Source organism: Hydra viridissima, unplaced genomic scaffold (genome assembly GCF_058129835.1).
Source record: "Hydra viridissima isolate aposymbiotic clone 2 unplaced genomic scaffold, HvirCarnegie_v1 scaffold_7, whole genome shotgun sequence".
Classification (NCBI taxonomy): domain Eukaryota; kingdom Metazoa; phylum Cnidaria; class Hydrozoa; order Anthoathecata; family Hydridae; genus Hydra; species Hydra viridissima.
Window position 1 is genome coordinate 17,930,332 of NW_028324306.1, and position 20,514 is coordinate 17,950,845.

At 30.0% G+C, this 20,514-nt stretch overlaps 2 protein-coding genes across 5 annotated transcripts in view; both read right to left on the reverse strand.

Moving 5' to 3' along the window:
* LOC145184232 (polycystin family receptor for egg jelly-like) overlaps positions 1-7,061 on the reverse strand; it is a 34,388-nt gene extending 27,327 nt beyond the window's left edge. Inside the window, exons 1-8 of the mRNA XM_090092347.1 lie at positions 6,830-7,061; positions 4,057-4,087; positions 3,643-3,854; positions 2,621-2,837; positions 2,293-2,514; positions 1,990-2,171; positions 547-811; positions 123-413 (exon numbers count right to left, since the gene is read on the reverse strand). Coding sequence (XP_089948473.1) covers positions 123-413; positions 547-811; positions 1,990-2,171; positions 2,293-2,514; positions 2,621-2,837; positions 3,643-3,854; positions 4,057-4,087; positions 6,830-6,874 — 1,465 coding nt within the window. The 5' untranslated portion in view covers positions 6,875-7,061. The remainder of the gene's footprint in view (positions 1-122; positions 414-546; positions 812-1,989; positions 2,172-2,292; positions 2,515-2,620; positions 2,838-3,642; positions 3,855-4,056; positions 4,088-6,829) is intronic.
* A 2,903-nt stretch (positions 7,062-9,964) lies between these two features.
* The window catches only part of LOC145184035 (uncharacterized), a 39,825-nt gene continuing 29,275 nt past the window's right edge, over positions 9,965-20,514 (reverse strand). For 3 of the 4 annotated variants that reach the window (XM_090094449.1, XM_090094450.1, XM_090094451.1), the window contains exons 27-38: positions 18,925-19,103; positions 18,099-18,393; positions 16,892-17,089; positions 14,399-14,691; positions 14,095-14,191; positions 13,763-13,872; positions 13,460-13,675; positions 13,094-13,268; positions 12,790-12,984; positions 11,593-12,633; positions 10,902-11,116; positions 9,965-10,678 (exon numbers count right to left, since the gene is read on the reverse strand). In XM_090094449.1, the coding sequence (XP_089950575.1) occupies positions 10,532-10,678; positions 10,902-11,116; positions 11,593-12,633; positions 12,790-12,984; positions 13,094-13,268; positions 13,460-13,675; positions 13,763-13,872; positions 14,095-14,191; positions 14,399-14,691; positions 16,892-17,089; positions 18,099-18,393; positions 18,925-19,103 (3,161 nt within the window). In that variant the 3' untranslated portion in view covers positions 9,965-10,531. Of the gene's footprint in view, positions 10,679-10,901; positions 11,117-11,592; positions 12,634-12,789; positions 12,985-13,093; positions 13,269-13,459; positions 13,676-13,762; positions 13,873-14,094; positions 14,192-14,398; positions 14,692-16,156; positions 16,338-16,891; positions 17,090-18,098; positions 18,394-18,924; positions 19,104-20,514 lie in introns of those variants that run through there. The other variant, XM_090094452.1, reaches the window with a different exon arrangement.

Below are 20,514 nucleotides of genomic sequence, written 5' to 3' on the forward strand. Positions count from 1 at the left end.
AACCTTTAACAAATTATTACATTAACTGTAAACACCACTGCGTAGTTGATTATCTTCAGCATAAATTACAAATAATTTTTTTGAAACCACTAAAATGACTAAATTTTAAAAAGTTCAAATACCTGACACTTCTACCAAGTATTTAGATGGAATTTCAAGATATAAACTGATCATATGTTCTGTGTCTGATATGATAATAGGAGAAAGATAGGCAGAATTATCATCAAAAATTTCGTTAAAGAAAGCATCAAATATTTCATCATAATGGATTGATTGGAATTGACTTGCAGAATCAATTGAATTGTATGCAATGTCTCCAGGTATGTTGTTACTAAAGTCTGGCATCCATGCTAGGAACTGACCAGGTGTTGTTAAAAAGCGCTCACTGTCAGGTACACCAAAGTCATTATGACCTAAAACATAAACTTGCATAAAAAAGAATTTGCACAAAAAATTCCACTCATGATAAGATTGTTTTTAAACATAAAGTAGCATAAAGTATGAATGTCTGACAATTTTACCTAAAAAATGACATTTACTTTTTACCTAAGACTGTTGCATTGACTGAGAAACTATAAACCACTCTAAACATAATATCAGATGCTGCACGAGGAACCAAATTAGTTGGTAGATTTGTGTTTGAAGGACCAAATTGTATCCAATCAGGATAAAAAATATCAGTTGCTGCTGACGGATAAAAAGTGTTGAAATACTGAGGACATGTATCAGAAGATGCTACACACTTTTTGGAAAGATAACACGTTTTTCTTACAGATCCAGAAGTGGTTTTTTCACACGCTGGCTCCAAAATCTAAATGCATCATTTTCAGTTTTATTTTTTAAATAATAAAATTCAACTTAAAATGATTCTCTAGATAAAAAATTACAGTCATCAAACAACTCAGTATTACTAACATGTGCACAATCATAATCATTCTTTGTAATGCCTGTCTAAAATGTGATTTTTTTTGATTTGCGATTTACTATTTTGAAAATAGATCCAAAGATAATTGGAGATTCCTTTCCTAAAGAAACTTAATAATTACCAGCAAGAATCAGTCTTTGACAAAGTTGGCATAATTGTGAGGGGAAGAAGGGATGGAAAAAAGTGAAGTGGGAAAGAGGGGGGAAAAAAAAGGAGAAGATGAAAATAGAAAAGAAAAGTATTTGTCACAAAAGTTTTGAAAATTTTATAATTTTAAATTATATATTTTATTATATTTTATTTTATTATATTTTATGTTTTTTGTATTTACATATTGACCATGCAAAACCAAGATCACCAACAATCTTGAAACAAAACAAAAAAAACATAAACAAACAACTTAAGGACCAGAATGCAGATAATGTAGATGCTAAATTTTGACTTTTTTTAAAATTAAAGGAATTTTACATGATTTTTTTCTCTAATTAACTGTAGCATTTTATGAAGCTTGTTTTTGTTTTAATTTTGTTCATGCATTTTTGCAAAACTAAATAAGAATTTCTTGTGTATTGTTTTATCAATAATATAAATAAATAGATTTTTTTAACTTATATATAAATAATATAAATAAACAATTTTAAAAACTTTTATATGAAATAAATGAAGAGGAACATAATTTTGTGGTAAATTTGTTGCAGTAGTTGATGATTTGTTCCAGTACTGAGAAATTAGATCTTATTTTGGTAATGATAAAAGAAAAACTATAAATGATTATAGCCATAATATATATATATATATATATATATATATATATATATATATATATATATATATATATATATATATATATATATATATATATATATATATATATATATATATATATATATATATTATAGCTCGTAATTTAAAATAAATTACAAGTTTATATTAGCTACTATAAACTTGTAATTTATTCTAAATCTATAACTTACATTCGAAAACTGCTGATAAACTTTAAATAGTCAGGGAATTCATTAGATAAAAATAAATTAACTGTTAGTAGCCTATAATAATCATCTTACCAAAAACCTAATTCCTCCAAGTTTTGTAATATGAGCACTAAATCCAGTTATTTTTCCTGAAGATGATATCTGATGATTAAGACTGACAATTACAGCAGTGCGCTTGTTTTCACTGAATGTCAAATTATAAGTTTGATAACGATTTGTTTCACTGTTCCCACCAATTTCAAGATATATTGAAGCTAAAATTATTATAAAATATCTTTTTCATAAACTTTTACACGTTAACACTTTTGCAAAAAAGTGAAAAAAAACATTAATAAATCTAAAAAATACTAAATAACTTTTTTCTTAAAGTAAAACCTGAAGGATTTGTGTATGAAGATTCCTCAAAAGGTGTAGAAGCACTGTCTTTAAACAGTTTAATCTTTAATAGCCGCAAATTATCTGGACCATTTAGATTAAGAAACATGTTAAATGTCACATTCACTTGGGATTTAAACTGAGGTAATGCATTAAAATAACAGGAAATATCCTTAATTTCAGCAATTACTTCATATTTTGTGCTAGGACATCCAAAATAATCTACCAAAAAAAAACAGCAAAAAAATTTAAATTAACAATAAAACAACCAAAATAATAACTCTTTTGAAACTCACAAAACATAGTTTATAGCTTTAAGATTGCTCACTATTTGCTTCAACAACAATGGAATAGCTCCCTGGCATCCCAAATACAACAGATGGCATTAAATTTGTAGGATATATAGAAAGTCTGTTATTTATTAACAAACCAAATGTTCTTATAACATTTGAAGGCGTAGCTGCAATATCCAATGGCACATTCACATAAACTTTTGAAGGTGGTTCAGTATAAAATGAAATACTGATACCAGATGAATCATAAACCTTGAAACAAAAATAATCATTTTAAAAAACTAAACTAAACTTATCCAATATAAAATACTTATATGTACATATATAAACACATGCTAAGTTACTTGATTTATGCAAGTTTTGAGTCAAAGTTTAAATTACCTGATTTCCTTATTAGAAACCATTTTTTTAATTCTAATAGTAGAAACATTTAAATTTTAATAACAATTTAGCTCACTGTTCACTGTACCTGTCTGAATAGGTTTTAAGGAATCAAATTCCTCCATAAAAATTGGATAAAATAGTTATTGTATTTTATTGTTTTTAAAAAAAAAAAAAACTAAAATCATAAGTTTAAGTTTACAGCATTACGTTCTTGAATTTAAATTAATTTAAAATTTTAAACTTCTATAAAGTTGTGTGTTCTGATCAAAATTTAAAACATTTTGCTTGCTTTTTTGAACCATCTTGCACCAAATTTATATGTATGTTATTTTCAAGAGTAAATAGCTTAACATTAAACTGTTTAACATGTAATTACTTAATGAGTACAAAGAAATATCAAAAACTTGTATTTTTTTACAAACACCATTGTTAAACATCATTTGTAACTCAAGATAATTTCTGGTAAATAAAGTTATTGTAAAATGTTACAAAAAGAGGTTTTAGAATATAAATAAACCTTTTTTTTTTCAAAATAAATAATAGCAGTTGAATTTTTGTCTTTAAAATTTTTCTATCATTACTAGAATAAATATGTAAGCAAATTTAATTCTTATAGTGTAAATTTAATCATTATGCAATATAAAGCATCACATAAATGCACCATATAACTTACTGAAATACAACTGTCGCTGTCACAATTGTCCTGTGGGATTTCTCCACAGTAGCAGCTACTTGTATTTTTATCAAAAGCAGCAACACCATTACCTTTACACCCACAAATTGTTATACAAGAAGGCAAATCTATTATACCCTCATAGTCATCAAACTTATCCATCCATATCCCATCAACTGACCGATAAGCATTTGTAACTCCTAGAAACTTGACTTAAAAAAAAAACATACTAATTAAATAACAATATGTAAATGTAACAACAACAATAACAACAACAACAGCAATACCAACAATAGCAACAATAATAGTGTTATCAATAATAATATTAGAAATAATAAAGAATGATAATAAAATGCAATAATACAGATAAGTAAAACTACAAATAATAGACTCAAATTAAAAAATAGAACTTACCTATGACATCATTGGTGGCTTTTGAATATGTCTAAATAAATGTTTAAATTTTAGATTCATGTCTTTAAATAAAAATTTTATAACTCCAATTATTATGTGCATAAATACTAAAGAAATAACAATGTAGCTATTACATTTAAACCTACACATTTAAAGTTAAGAAGTTCTATACGTTTTTCTTTTTTTTCAGATTTTCTTAGGTTAAATGGTTGATTTTTTCAGCACAGAGTAAGCTCCAAGTGGAAAAACTGTTTTATTTAAACTTTGTTAACTAATAATTTGCTCAACAATATTAGAAGTAATAGTATCTAGCTTGTTTTACCAACAGTAAAACAGTCTGATAAATTCCTGGATTTCATTTAACTTTTGATGAAATTTGGAAACTTGAAAAATAACTGCATTTTACATACTTAAGTAATTTAGATGTGTCTAGAAGCCACATCTAAAGTACCCTAAAAATACAAAAAGCAGTAATTATTTTTTTAATTTTAGATTATAACTTTTTTTTTTTTTTTTTTTTTTTTTTTTTTATCGTAATTATAAATTTTGAAATTTTTTAAGACGCTTGTTTGAAAAAATTTTTACATTTGTAATCACGAAAAAACAAAAAAAAATCTTTCACTATTCAATCATTTGATTTGGAGAATTTTGATCAAATCTCATTAACATTTTTTGTGCCAAAGAATACTTTTTTTGTCGCTCATTATCATTATATCAATAATAGTTCATTAAAGCGGGCTTAAAAGAAAAACATTTTTTATATACAGTTTTGTTTGGGTAAAGTTATAGCTTACTCGTCAATGATAGGGCTATTATGATATTTTTACTGAGTTAGTTGACCTTAATATTTCTATACCAATATCTTTATTTGACAATGTTAATTTTGTTTTTAATGAGATTTTCATAGTTCTCGTAATAATGAGACCTTAAGAAATTTATTTTATTAAAGCAACTTTTAAGACAGAGCCTAAACAATACTTTTTCTTAGGTTCAAAAAGAGACCAAATGATACTTTGCCAATATTTTTTAGGGGACAGGTATGGTAAGTTTGTTAATTTAAAACTTTAACGATGAAAATAATCAAATAAACACTTTTTATAACTGCGAACTTGTACTATAAAATATAGATAAAAACATTAGGATAAATAAAATTAAAAAGGTTTAAGAGATTTAAATTTGAGTTTCTTAAGGCAGAAACAGATTTAGTTTACTGATTACTGATTTAGTTTACTGGCTGACATCATTCCACCAAATGAGTAATCGATTTTGTCGAGGTTTACCAAGCATTACTGAGATTTACCTAGCAACAGCACTGAACCAATACCGTAAGTATTTTTTTAAATTTCTATTTAAAGTAATGAAAAATAAATTGTTTTGTTTTGAATTTTTTTATGGAGAAAAAAATTCTTCGACGTTGAATTCTACGCTTTGAATATGGATTTTCGAGTCTTATCTTTATTTACTGAGAAAATCCAAAACAATATAATTTTATATATATGTTTATAAACGAGCCAGGTGCTAAATATTCCAAGAGGTACAGCCTCGAAAGTAATGACAGCATTTGAATAGCACGCTAAAAACATCGTCATCAAAGTAAAACTCCGGTAGGAAAAAAAAGCTTAAAAGCTCGTACTTTATCTCGAGTTATCGCCAATAATCACCGAACTTCAGCCATTAAAGTTGCTACTGAATTTAATGCTGTTTGCAGTTTTATAATACTGGATTTTATAGAACTGGTCTATGGAGCAGTGGAAGAATGTAATATCCTCATATGAATCGTCATTTATACTATTTCCAATCACTGGTCAAGTTTGCGTCTGGAGGCAGCCGGTGCAAACTTGACCAGTGATTCTTCATCGTGGAAATCAGCTAGCCTAATTGTTTCCCTTCATGACAGAACTAACAGTCATGACAATTTGTTTTTCTTATCAGATCAAATTCAACCAATGATCTTAGAACTATTAAAGGATGACAACGCAGTATTCCAGGATGGCAATGCCCCAACCCACACCGCTAAAGTAATCTCAGAATGGCATGGTGGAAGAAACTTATCTGGCCACCACAATCGCTCGATCTTAATATTTTTTGAACATTTGTGGTGCATGTTTAGATAGTAACTTAAGAAGCCGAAATCCACCACCGAAATCACTAAAAAAAACTAGAGACAGTTCTAATGAAAGAACGGACAAATATTCCATTAGAACACATCACAAAAATGTACAAGACCTTTATTGTTACATGTATCAGAAGTAGCTTATTTAATCCGTTATATAAATTCTCGGCTGTCGGTTATAAAATCCCCGATCACCATTTTAATAAAACCCCTAAAATATGCAGCCCACCGTTTGAACAAAAGTTATATCAAAATACGCGATTCACCGATTCCTAAAACTCCACTCTCGATTACTTACATAGTTTTAAAACAAAATTAAGGGAGAAATGCAAAAAACAGGCTTATGCCTACGACTCAAAAACGCAGATAAAATATTTCATGAAAACAAAAAATAATATGAAACTATATACATTTTTTGTTCTCCCAATGGCGATTGCTAATTAATATTCCAATATAAGTTGATACTAATGCTAACAGCTTTACAGAAAATAAACAAATTTTCCTAACATAATAAATCTGAGGAAGTTCAATGAACCAAATAATTGTTATTAATTATTTTACTCTTGTGTAATTCACAAGAAATAAGTTCATGAAATGTGGTTCGTAAATGCACGTGAAGTGAATATGGATTTTAATTTCAAAGAATCAATAAAGGCTTACTATGATCAGTAAAACGATGATTGCAGCATTCTTCATGATTTCCATTCGTAAAGGTCATCGATTGGTAAAGATCACTTTGATTACACGTCAAAATAACACGTCAAAATAACAAAACCCAAAGATTTAGTTGCAAAAAATCCCGAGAAAAGTTGACGTTCGTTAAATGAAAAACAACGTATCACTTTTTTTTGCGATTTACTTCAAGTTTATCCCATGCTGTGTCAGTATATTTATCGCCGCCATGGGTTTCGCGTTTTTTGATAACAAGTTTGAATAATTAAGTGGGATTCTATTTAAAAAATATTTATGCATAACTTAAGCAGTTTTAATGTTAACTCCTATATTTAACCACATGACGATAAGCTTCAATACAAAAATTAGTGAGCCAGTTACAAAAACATCGAAATTAAACGCAGTTATTCAGGGGCAGATCAGGTATTTTTAAAAAATATATTTATTCATTCTATAAATTATATTTATTTATTCATTTTCACTCCTGACTTAAAGTTGAGGAGATTTCCAGGTACTCTTCAGATCTCCTTTAAAACTGTAAAGAAAGCTGACAAAACTTTACCTTACTTTAAACTTTTTATAAGCTTTTTGTAAATATTCATCGTACGAAATGAAAGCGAGAACTGTTGGACTGCAGCAGTCATCAGTAAAAAGTTCAATGAATTAAATAAATGCAAATTTAATAAATTATATAAAAATAATTAATAATAAATTTAATAAAAAGGGACTTAAATAAAGTCTACTCGGTGTGATAGTTTTATAGCGGAAATAATTATTTAGTATTTATAAATCCTATGAATAGCATACTCAAAAAAAAACTATACACGATATAAATACACGATATAAATAGCTTATCGATTATTTTTATCGATTAAATTTTTATTTTGTTTTTCCATGAAAGTTTTATAAATGTATTAGAAGCCAGTGGTTTTCTTACACAAGTTTTAATGTTATTAAAATAAGGAAAATTGGATAAAAAAAACAACTCTTGCTTAAAAAGAAAAACTAATTATAGCAAGGGTCCTCAGACGTCCGACTTTTAAGAAGGAGAGCGCACTAAAGTCAACACTTGTTAACCACTCTCCTTGTAAAAAATATGGACTTCTGGGTATCAAGAAAGCCACCAATGTCCAATTGGATTTACTTCCTTTTGCTATGAAAAGGAAGAAAATTGAAAATATTGTATGATATAAAAATATATTATGATATAAAAAAAACTATTTTGTTATATATAAATTTTTTTACGGCTGAAAATATTCACTTATTTGTATCTGTAAACATTCTAAATTTTACCCAATTTAGAACCAAACATTACGAATATACTAATAAAATTGAATTTTAGATTAAGACCACACCATTTAATTTGGAAGAATGCCATTTAAAAAATAATCTTGTCAACCAAACAGCAGCAACAAACGCTTCAACAGCTCGTCGCTGCTGTTTGATTGTTTTTCCATTGGGTTCCAGTCTTACCTTAAAACCAATAACAAAAAAAATTTTAATGAAAAAAAAACAAATTCAAAAAAACTTATCCTTCTATGGCAAGGGGAGAACTAACTTGAGGTAAAGCGAAACAAGATATCAGCTTTTTAGACTGTGGAAAGTCTTCAAAATAAAAATGATTAGTTTCACTTTTTAGGATGAACCTGGAGCAAAATGAGATAAAATTATCAGGGAGAAATATTAGCACATTACTTTTAAATTACGTTTTTCCACAAATTGCAAAAGATACTCTTTTTATTCTTTATCTTTTTCTATTGTGGCATTATGATTCTTTGCAAGAACAACACCATGTCCTGTCTAATCATTAACACAGGCCAAATTATTAACCAACTCAGATGAAGTCTTGTATGATTTGTTTTTACTTAACATAGCTATTGGAATCTCTAGAAAATTGTCGTCAACAGTGGTGGGCTTGAAAAACCTTCTAGAGATAATTCTTGCACTGCATGGGGCAGAGCTTTAAGCAGATGTAGTCCACGATACCTCTTATCGTAGACACATGTTTTGCCTTTTCCTGACCAGAGAGATACCGAGAAAAGAAAAGAGAGAGCTGCTGACGCTGAGCTTATGTTCCACCAGTGGCGCATTATCATCTTCAGACCGACAATCTGCAAAGTAACATCGTTGAAGGAATTGAGTTTTTGGATGAGTTGAACGTAGTTATATGGCGCATCAACAACTACTCAAGATATGAAAATAAAGGCTAACCACAAATCTGTTAAATCACTGGAATCTCTGTAGTTCATGAGTTTTTAGCTTCATAACCGATTCGTTTCCAATTCCATTATCATCGAGCAGATGGCCTAAACCATCCGATGCGTTCTGTGGAGTGCACCAGGTTCTCCAAGCGTAGACAAATCATTTAAATTAGCCAGACTTGCAGCTAGTTGGAGAAATTTTCTATCGTGTCGTACCTCTAATCATCTTGTATAATCGAGGTAAAATTGTTCTGCAACCTATGCTTTTAGGCTGTCATAAACAGTGATTAATAGTGTTGCAGTTGGCTTTGATTTACAAATAATCAAATTGAAACATTTATTTTGAATTTTTTAAAAAGCGAGATCTCAGACCCAGTTGAGGGAACTGAGATCTTACTTCAGGTTTTTGAAGTTAGGTTGTTGTTTTAAGAAAAGTGATTACTCGTTTTTGAAACAAGAAGCCACTTTGTTTTAAAGAATTTAAATACCGGCGCTCTACGGATGATTGCTGATATCCGTAGTCAGTAATCATGACGCCTTATTGTAAATTATTCTAACACTATTTTATGTTTACAAGCGCTATCGCACTTTCACTTTAGTTGTTGATATTTTCTATGATGAATCAAAGTCTAAAATTTCTTTCCGAAACTTTATTTATAAGAATATGCCTTCCGACTGAAAAAGAACACACAGCCGACTCAAAAACTAGAGCGCCATTCTAAGTTGAATAGGCATGCAATCTCTTCTGATTATAAACTTATTTTCAGTTCAATTTTCAATCAGGTCAATTGAACCACGCTGTAGCGAAAGAAAACAGGGTTTAATCGTTGGAATAAACATTGTCAAACTTTTGTGAAAAAAACACTAAAATGTAAATCTAATATGAAAGCAGGGGGGGAGGGGGTTCGACAAAACACCCAAATAAAATATTTCATTAAATTCTTGCTTTGGTTACGAAACATTTAAAATGAGTTTTTTTTAAAAGAAAAAAATAATAATAAGAAGAAAATAGAGTTCTTCACTTAGTCCATCCTTCAAAAAGAAAAATTTTTATCAATTTTTTAAACAAACAAAAAATAATTATCTTAAATAAATATCGTTTCAACTAGTTAACAAATAACTTCAATCAGTTACATATTTAAATTAGTGATATATTTACATGTTTGCATGTAGCCACGAGATTATTTTTAAGGAAGAAAATCTATAACTGATAATTTTAAGTGTCCGCAGCAAAACAAGATCAGTTTTTAAATCTAGTGTACATTTCAAGTAAGAACAAAGATATAAAAATTTTGAAAAATATCAAGACCAATCGAAAAAGAGTAAACAAATTTGATGCCTGAAATTAATCAACCAATCGGGAGAGAAAACGTTTTTGACGCCTGGAACTTATTATCGTTATAATTTTGTAGCGAACGATTGTATCCTCCGTGATAGAGTATGGGCGCGAATTATTTTATTGAAGATTGCTGTGAACATAGCTTTTGTATTAATCCTCTCCGTTTTCGTGCTGATCCAGTAACTCTTGCTGCAACGCGATGCGACGTTTAACCGCAGCTTGCAATAAGAAATGTTTGGCATCTTCAGGTGTTATATTCAGCAGTTTCTTTTCAAGGGAAGTCAATCCATCGCAAAACTAAATTTTTTTTTTTTTTTTTTAATAATTTTAAAGTTGTAGAAGTTATTTCAATTATTGCACCAAAAAAAAATAAAAACGAAAAATTTCAGACATTACTTTACAATGAAAAAAACAGCAAAATCACAGAAGCACTCAACGTGAGCTGCAGCATCAAGGATATTGTATTTTATTAGTAGATAAACAAACAAAAAATAAGACAAAACAAAAAACAAGTGGAAACCTCAACTTCAGATGTAAAGAAATCAAGCCCCAATACAGCAACCAATAACTCTCTTTTTATTTTATCTCCTTGATCAAAGAACTTGTTTTGCCTGAGTTCCTCTGCCTCCATGTTTCTCATTAAGTAGGTGCAGTTATCACATCCACTTTTTAGGTTATCAATCATCTGCTCCCAATCATCTTTCCATTCACTGTATATTGGATCCGGTGCACCCCCTTAAACAAAACGAGGTTTATATACATACCAAGTATGTTACGAATACGCAGGTCTATGTGCATTGAAAAGACATGCTATTAGCTAACTATTTTATAACCATAAGTGCGGAGAGGGGGGTGGGGTTGACGGAGAAGAAGGGGGGCGCGTGTGTACAAACAATTTTTTAAAGTAATTTTTAAAATATTCAAATAGTTTTGACTTTTAAAAGATTTAATTAACTTTTATTTTTCATTTTCAATGACCAGAGCACGCTTCTTTTGGTCCTGGGTATGTAATTGATCATAATGAGGGCCCCTTAAGAAAACTTCCCCGGGGCCCAAAATTTCTCTCGGCTGCTATGCATAAGTGTATATTTATAAAAAACAGAATTATATATTAACATAATTTGTAATTTGTTTAATAAGAAATTTAAAAGCATTAACAACTAAATCATTAAAATTTTTTAAAACTCTTTTTTTAAAACTAAACTCTGTACCTCCACTGTTAATATTCTTCACCCGATCAATCATAAAGCCGAACACACTCGGCTCCTCGTCTGGAGCTTCTTGCTCGCTCACTTCAGCGAATGCATCACAGATCAAACCAACAAACAAATTGATCATGATCATCTGAATTGACAGCATGTATGATGCAAACATCAGCGGGCCAAAAACAGGGGCGTTATTAAAGTAATCTGAAACAGAAATCTTTCCGAGGAACATTGTGGTCATGGTTACAAAAGACCTTGGAACAGATTGAAAATCTTCTAGCTTGTCAACATAGATGCAGGTAGTGAAAGATACGAAAGCCATAAATACCACGAAAAATATCAATCCAAAAGACAAGAGCGGACCGCTCATTATGGATATTGATTTAGAAAGCAAAGCAATCAGTCGATTAAAGCGCAAAATACGCAAGAACTCCAGGTTCGTAAAAAACAACACGAAGCCCAGACACCCGATGATAAGATACTCCAGCTGACCAACAAACTGGAAACTGACAAACATTTCGGGCTCTGCTGTATATTCTGCAACCGCCGCATTTACAGCCAACATGCGGCCAAGCGTGAACGCTATCGCGCAAATTGAATTAACGGTTACAACTACGTGCAACAGGTTCCATGGATTGGATATGTACTCTTTGAGACTACTTTTGCGTATTGCGCGAACGGATTTGAACACTCCAATAAATGATATTGCTGAAAACACAACGTCGAACAGTATGACCAAGTTCCCTAGCCCCCCTACGTATCTATACAAGCGCAAAGCTTGAACGTTTGTGTAAAAGTTCCAGCCACCTGTCGGTAGTACCTCATGTAAGAATGTCACGATCAACAGGAGATTTGTATTGGCGTTGTAAATGTTGATTTCTGTAAAAAGAGCTCTGGTGTACCTGTCGACCCAAAAGTTTTGTTTCAAATCTTTAAGAATTCTATTTGCTGTCCTTCTATCTGGCCCAATGCTCACTGCGTACGATGACCCAGTATACGTATTAAACAAGCCAGTAAATGGGAACGGATTTTTCAACTGACTTGTTGCTGAAAAACAAATGAATCGTTTCAATAATAAGGCAACTAAAAACTAAAACTTATGAACTCATTTCAAAACCGTTGAAGCAAACACACTTTTTACTCATAAACAAGTAAAAAACGAAGGTACTGCAACAACATTAAGAGGTACGAAATGAACGTTACTTTGATAGAGCCAAGGGTCTTCAAGACCTTTCCACAGCGCCTTTCTCTTTCCTCTCCTTCTTCTGAACCTTTCCGTTTGATTTAGAGGAGGTTGCCAACCGGCTTTGTACTCCTCAACTTCCTCTGAAGAGTAGCTGTATCCCGCGTTGCATTCACTGATCAAGTATTTAAACACAGGGTGCTTTGTACAAGAATCTGAGAATGACAGAATACAAGAGTGAACTGGTCTGAAAACAAGTATTACAACCAAACTTTAAGGAAAACTGAAAATAGTCAAAAAAACAAACATTCAAACACTTCTTACTTCGCATTACTCGCAGTTGACGAAACCTAGCCATCGCTAAAACTTTGGACGATGCCGAGTCGGCAACAAATCCGTGAGGAAAATCCATCGGTATGTCGCTGTACCATCCTTTCGGAAACAAGTATCCAACTACAGAGTTAGTCGTCCATGTAAACCAGTCTTCGTTTGTTGCCACCTAAATGTGGATTATTTGTTACAGTTGTAAGGATGTTACGTTTTTCAGAAAAAAGAGGTGTACATTACAGAAGCAAGAGCTGTATGAAAAAAAAACAAGAATGTTGAATAATAATAAAGGAAATTGTTGTTGCACCTGCGTAGACCCTGGGTAAGATATCTTAATACTATTAGTAAAAAAATACAACTTACGTCATATCCAGAAGGTATATCTGTCTCTTCACCATCAACAGTGATTTTCCCATTAACGTAATCTTTAAGTATCCCATTAGATGCACAGAGTTGATGAACAGAATTGTATAGATCAAAACAGGAAGGATCAGCAGAAGAGTATGCTACAACAATGACAAGAATCACGAAGGAGAGATGAACTAAAACTTCTTTAATGATTATTTTGATGCGCTTCTCCTGTAAAAATATTATGGAAATCCAAAGTAATATCTTACGTAATATATATAATTTGTGTAAATAATATATAAAATAGGACGTTTAAACCTTCATCCTTGCTACTCGAAACTCGTTTAGCTTTCGCTCGTCAGGTAGGCTGAATTTGTTACTATCTTTATTAATAACTTTTGTCATTTCAATTTCTTCTTCCTCCTCCGCTAAAAAAAATTTGGATTTAATAATTTTTTACATTTAAAAAATTTCACTATGCTTTGTAAAAGTTTTAAATGCTAATATTTACCTAGAAATATTTTCATTTTTTTATATTTTGTCAGAATTTCAGTAATAGAATTACAGGATAGCAATAGAATTTAAATAATAGATGTTAAAACAGCATAAGTCCTGTGAGCAAATTGCAAACAGTAAAAAAAACAACTCACAAAGTGGTTTCAATCTTCCGTTTATAATGGAAGATGCTCTACCATTGGAAGAAGGAACTTTCAGCAAGGCAGAAAATATCAAAGACAGAACTACAACCTAAAAATACCTTCTATAAATAAATCTTTTATATATATATATATATATATATATATATATATATATATATATATATATATATATATATATATATATATATATATATATATATATATATATATATATATATATATATATCAAATGTACAAAAAACAAAAACTACATTCAATACTGAAATTTATAAATAATATCTCCAAAAGTTAGCACCTTGAATGGCTGAATGAGAAAAACAGAATAGCAAAACGAAAATAGCATGGAAACAATCCATTGGTCAGACTTTGTTTTTCCAAACTGAAAGCCATAGGCTATCACAAAGAATGCACTGACAACTGAAGAAACAAATGCAAGCATGTATGCAATGTAAATTAACCAATAAGGCAATGGTTTTTTATTATCGACCTCCTCATCTTCACCACCAGGAAAAAGTATTGAGCGAAAGAATTTCACCCAAGAGTTGTACTTTTTCACATTCAACATTTCTTGTTCCACTGGGGAAGCCACTGAAAAAAAACATGCTGTGCAAAATCTCAGAATTTTTTTTTCTTTTTTACATATTTTAAATTATGTAGGTTGAATGAGTTTTCAATTTTAAAATATTTACATCGAATTGTTTTTCAATTGATATTCTTTAAACTATATAAAAGTTAAAAAAATAATTAAAAAATGAGCTAGGAAAAAAATTGTGAAGAAAATTCCACTAAAGAAGCTCCAACAAACAGCATATCATAAGTAACAAGAAATCTTTTTCAGGAAAAATCTAAAGTTATAGAACTTCTATTACTTGTAATTTATTTGAAACATTACTTTTGAATTTAGCAGATCAACATCAATTTGTTTGTTACATAAACTAGCCTAAGTACAAAACATAAACTAGCCTAAGTACAAAACATAAACTAGCCTAAGTACAAAGCATAAACTAGCCTAAGTACAAAACATAAACTAGCCTAAGTACAAAACATAAACTAGCCTAAGTACAAAGCATAAACTAGCCTAAGTACAAAACATAAACTAGCCTAAGTACAAAACATAAACTAGCCTAAGTACAAAGCATAAACTAGCCTAAGTACAAAACATAAACTAGCCTAAGTACAAAACATAAACTAGCCTAAGTACAAAACATAAACTAGCCTAAGTACAAAACAAGCCAGAATGAGACTTTCTTTTTTCTAAAGTAAGATGTAAAACTTTTAAATATTTAAAAAGTGTAAACAAAAGATTTCATCTAAATATTATACCTAACGGGTGATGCGAAAGTTATTGGACAAAATAAAAACGTCAATAACTTATTTATAAATAAAAAAACAAACTACTATTATATTTTTTTTAAATAAAGCATTTATCTTTTAATAAAAATATATTATTTTTTATATGAAAAAACATCACCATCTGCAATTGATCTCAATTTTGCTCTGACACCTTTCATATGCGACTGAAAAAAGTTTAAATCAATTTCTTGTAGTTTTAGTTTAATGTGATCAATCAAAACTTGCTCTGTTAAAGCTTGCCAATCTCCCTTGTAAACCTTCTGTGCCAAATGTCCCCAAAAACTTTCAATTGGTCGTGCTTGAGGCACATTTGGGGGATTGGATTCTTTATCAACGTAATAGACATATTGGTCCATCCAATTTAGAGAATCTTTAGAATAATGAGAACTTGCTAAATCTGGCCAAAATAAATAGTTAAAGTCTCCATGATACTTGTGAATAAATGGAAAAAGTCGTTTTTCTAAACATTCATTAATATAGATTGATGAATTGATCGCTACAGCCTTGGAAGTGCGAAACAATGGCTCGGACATACCACGGTCAGATATGGCTATCCACAATAATAATTTTTTGGAAATTTCTCTTTTCCTATAAAACGAACACTTTCTGGGCAAGTCTTTTTGTTGTTTGTGTAGTATCCAGAATTTCCAGGCATGTTGTCCCCTGCAAAACAAAAGTATTTTTCGTCATCGATGACTAGAAGCGATTTTGTGTTATAGAGTTGGTTAACTAGTTTCCTGCTTCTTCTCTTTGCCTTTATTTGTTGTTCTATAGTGTATTTTGGAGTCTTTTCACGTTTTCTATACTTAATATTCTTTTTTTTTTTAATTAACTCGGCCTTCTTTTCTCTAGTCCAGGATGTTGGACGACCAGGGTGCTTCCTATCAGAAAACGATTGAACAGTTTCAAGTCTTTTTAGGTTATCATATATTGTACTTTGAGCAAATCCTTCCTTTTCAAAGTGATTTACGATTTTTTTTTTTTTTATATTAGGTTTATTTACAAAAAAACATTTTTAGTCGCTTGCGAAAAGACTCTCGTTCAGCTGCATTTAACCTCATTTTAAATAATTGTGTTTCAAATAATAAAGTTTATATTTTATAGAACGCTTATGCCTACGCATAAAACCACAAAAACTAACTATTATGCTCAAATAATGAAACAAGGATTTGTCCGATAACTTCCGCATCACCCGTTATCAAGAAAACTTCTACAACTTTTTTTACAAAAAAATACCGACATAAAGTTAAAAGGGTAAACTCCAAAAAATGGATGGTAAATTGTCATAGTATAGTCAATTGTTATATAGTTCAATGGTCCAAATCCAAAAGAAAATGAAACTGACAAAGGTAAAACCAACAAAGAGAATTTTAATTGACAAACATTTTCATAAATAAAAAAAAAGAGAATGTTCTCATAATAAATTACAACTCACCCACAACATTAACCTCTTTTTCTTGTAACTCATACTTTGTTGAATTTTTAGGAATCTTTGGTCCAGCTTTTTTAAACAATAATATGATAAGAAGATTAGTTGGAACCACAATGAGTGCCACAGTGAACGCAGTTTTGACTTCATTAACTGAAAATGTAAATGGTCCCATTGTGATTGAAGTTGCAGGTGGACCAGTATCTAAATTTTAAAACAAAACCTGCTAAATAAGTTAAAGTTAATTTAAAAATGGGTCTATGCAGACTGTTCAGGTTCCAGGACATAATAAAAACCTTCTAATTTATGACTTTTAAAATTTAGTTTACTGCTTTAAGACAAAAAAAAAAAAAAAAAGCAACTAGTTTTACTAAATTGACAGTTGCCATATTTTTGTAGCAAATTTTTTTCATTAAAAAAACATGGTTAATTATGTCTTTATACTTTAAATCTTAATTTTAGTAATTTTTCACATTAACTGTTACCAAATGGTGTAGTTCTAACAACTCTAAAAAAAAAAAAAAAAAAAGGCATGACACAAGCCTATCACTACTGAAACAACTTAGTAAACTCATGAAATATCTTTGAAAGTTAACTTTTTTTTTCACACACTGTGGGTGTCATAATTCACATACTGTGGGTGTCATAATGATAAAAAAGTTAGTCTATGTACTTTATTTGTTAGCAGTATTTTGATGAAAATATTAGGAATAAATAAATCAGAAGTCAGTTTATGCAACTTTTAATTTTTTTAAGTGGGTGTGAAAACATCTTTTAGTGATTTTATATATATAAGATTTGTCCCAGCAACAGTTTCAAGTCAAATGACATTTTGATAATTTTTTTAGTTAGATTGATATCAAATTTAAAATTATTTATTAGTCATGAGAAAGTTCAGTTAAAATGTGCATATCAAAATGCAAAAACCTGAAAAAAACATACTAACACTTATGGTAACAAAATGTGTTAATAAAATTCAACTGTTATTTTCTCCTCAAAGCACCATTTATTTGTAGCTTGTAAGTCATTTGCTAGCAATATACCCAAATACTGAATTAACTAGTTCAGCTAATAATTCATTACAGAAGGATAAAAACTAATACTATTTTTTAAATTCAATTCATATAAATATAAATTTACTTATTTTATTTATTAATTTATTTCTTACAAACTCATATAAAGTAAAAATATCGTTAAATTATCTTAAACCAACCTCCTTTGTAGAACATGGCATTTGCAATCATTGATGTCATTAACAGTGACATACATGTGGCCAGACGCTGGCATGTTGTAAATGAACTTTGTGCTGGCCGTGTAAAGAGTGACAACCAAATATGTCCTTCATACAGATTCCTTCTCAAAGTAACAAAAAAAAGATATTTAAATTCTGTTATCTCTTCATGGGTCGATGGTTGAAGTGTTCTTATAATCATGCCATCATCTTCAGCAACATCAAACCACTGATTACAAAGAAACTCAACTTTCTTCTGTGTTTGCATATCCCGAACCTAAAAACAATACATACATACAACATACATACATTACATTCCATACATACATTGAAACAAGGCACTTGGTTTTTAGTCATAAGGCACTCGATCTTTAACACAACAAAGCTACAAGTAGTTTGCAAGTAGAAAACAGTTTATCGATGGCTAAGCTAAAGAACAATGTCATGATTTTTCTTTTTTGAACTTTTGTTAATAGTTCTTGAATGTGTGTCAAATTTGAGGGGTGTAATTTGTTACACCCACGCATGTTAAAGGTTTTTTTTTGCTTTATGTAGATATGTCAGTCACATTTTATCTTAGTACTCATAAAAAGACAAACTCCAAGAAATTATTGTATTCATGATCATTTATGTGCACCTCAGAGCATGGTTTAATGTTTCACCCCCAGAAGTTCAGGGTTTTAATTGGACATTAAGATTAAAGTCAATCTTGAAGATCATTGTAAAAAGATCATAGATAAAGAAATTTTTATCCAGATGTAAAAGGTAAAAAAAGATTATTACAAATATATGAAACAATGACACTAACCTGAACTTTTAAAAGAAACCATCCTGGAGAAACACCAGCATTGTTATGCCAGATAGTTATATCTGACAATTCTCCAAGACAAGCAGGTACAGCCATAATGAAAAAATCAGTTTCTGCTTTCTGAAAACATTTTCTGTAAGGGCTATAGAGTCTTCGCGGTCCTGATTCTCCATTTCTGCCTGTAAATCAAAAACATAAAAATAATAACTGCAATATTTTTTATCCATCAGAGCTATGCACACAAGATATGTCCCTTTATAGAGAATGAATGATCTTCTTAAACTTTTATACAAATCTAACACACTACAAAAGAAGACTATGAACACTTTTTATTGTACCAAAAAAATTACTGTAATGAAAAACAAACTAAAACAAAAAAATACACAAAAAGTGAATTGACTCAAAGAGAATTAAAGTTATAAGTTTAATTTTAGATACTTAACATCAAATATATAAAACCGAGATGTATAGACATTTCTAACGTCTAATATATAGACATTTCTAACGTCTAATATATAGACATTTCTAACGTCTAATATATAAATCCCAAAGTTTGTATGTGTGGGTGTGCCTGTGGGAGTGTTCTTTATACAAATCCACAATTTTTTCGAGGGAAGTTTTTAAGTCAGGTTTGGATCACCCCAGGTTTTGTGTGGAGAGAAGATTATTGTGATTTATCGATGTGTTTATTGTGAAAAAGCTATATTACCACAGTATGGTTTATTTCCTTAAAACATGACTACATAAGTACAAATGCATTTCTGGTTAAATACAGTAAAGTTTTACATCTAAGAGCTGGAAAACCTGGCGCATTGCACCAGGTTTTCTAGCAAGCAATCTGTCGTCAAAACTGCATTTGTAAGTGCAAGTTTGTAAATATAATTTTTGATCATTTTTAAAACAATTTCTTTTTACTAATCATTCAAGAAACTTGTTTATAAGGTAAATATAGTCTTTTTCATTAAACATATTTTATATTGAATGTCTAAAATAAATTTTTTTTATAAACTTATTCTTGTCAAATACAAAATATTGAAGAAGGATTAAGCTGATGATGATATGTCATATATTAAACAAAAATCTTAATCTACTAACTCTTAAAAAAGCCAATGGTGGCCAAAAATCATATCCAAAAGAGAGTCAGGTTTTGTCAATATCATAAATATTGGACACCACAGCAACGGTCCACTGTAGTGTGGAGCAATCTTTGAGGTATTTGCACATGTAGAACAAATTGTTTAGCAACCTTGGAGTTACCAAACAAATTGTTCTAAATGTGCATGCGTGCACACACACACATATATATATATAAAGAAAATTTGGTCTTATGATCTATCAGCTAATTTTGGCAGAATCAAGAAAAGCCACTCATTTTCCACTTCATGACCACTGTTTGAAACAAAAACTATATGAATACTTAAATCAAAATATTAATTAAATCATGAACAGCTAAGACATTTCTTGTGATGGAATTATTGTAAAAAATGCAGAGATTTTGTGAACCTGCTAAGTTGCAAAATTGTCATTGACTCAATGGATTGGTTTAACTGCCCCGCAAGCTTCAATCTAAAGTTATCCAACAGAACATGT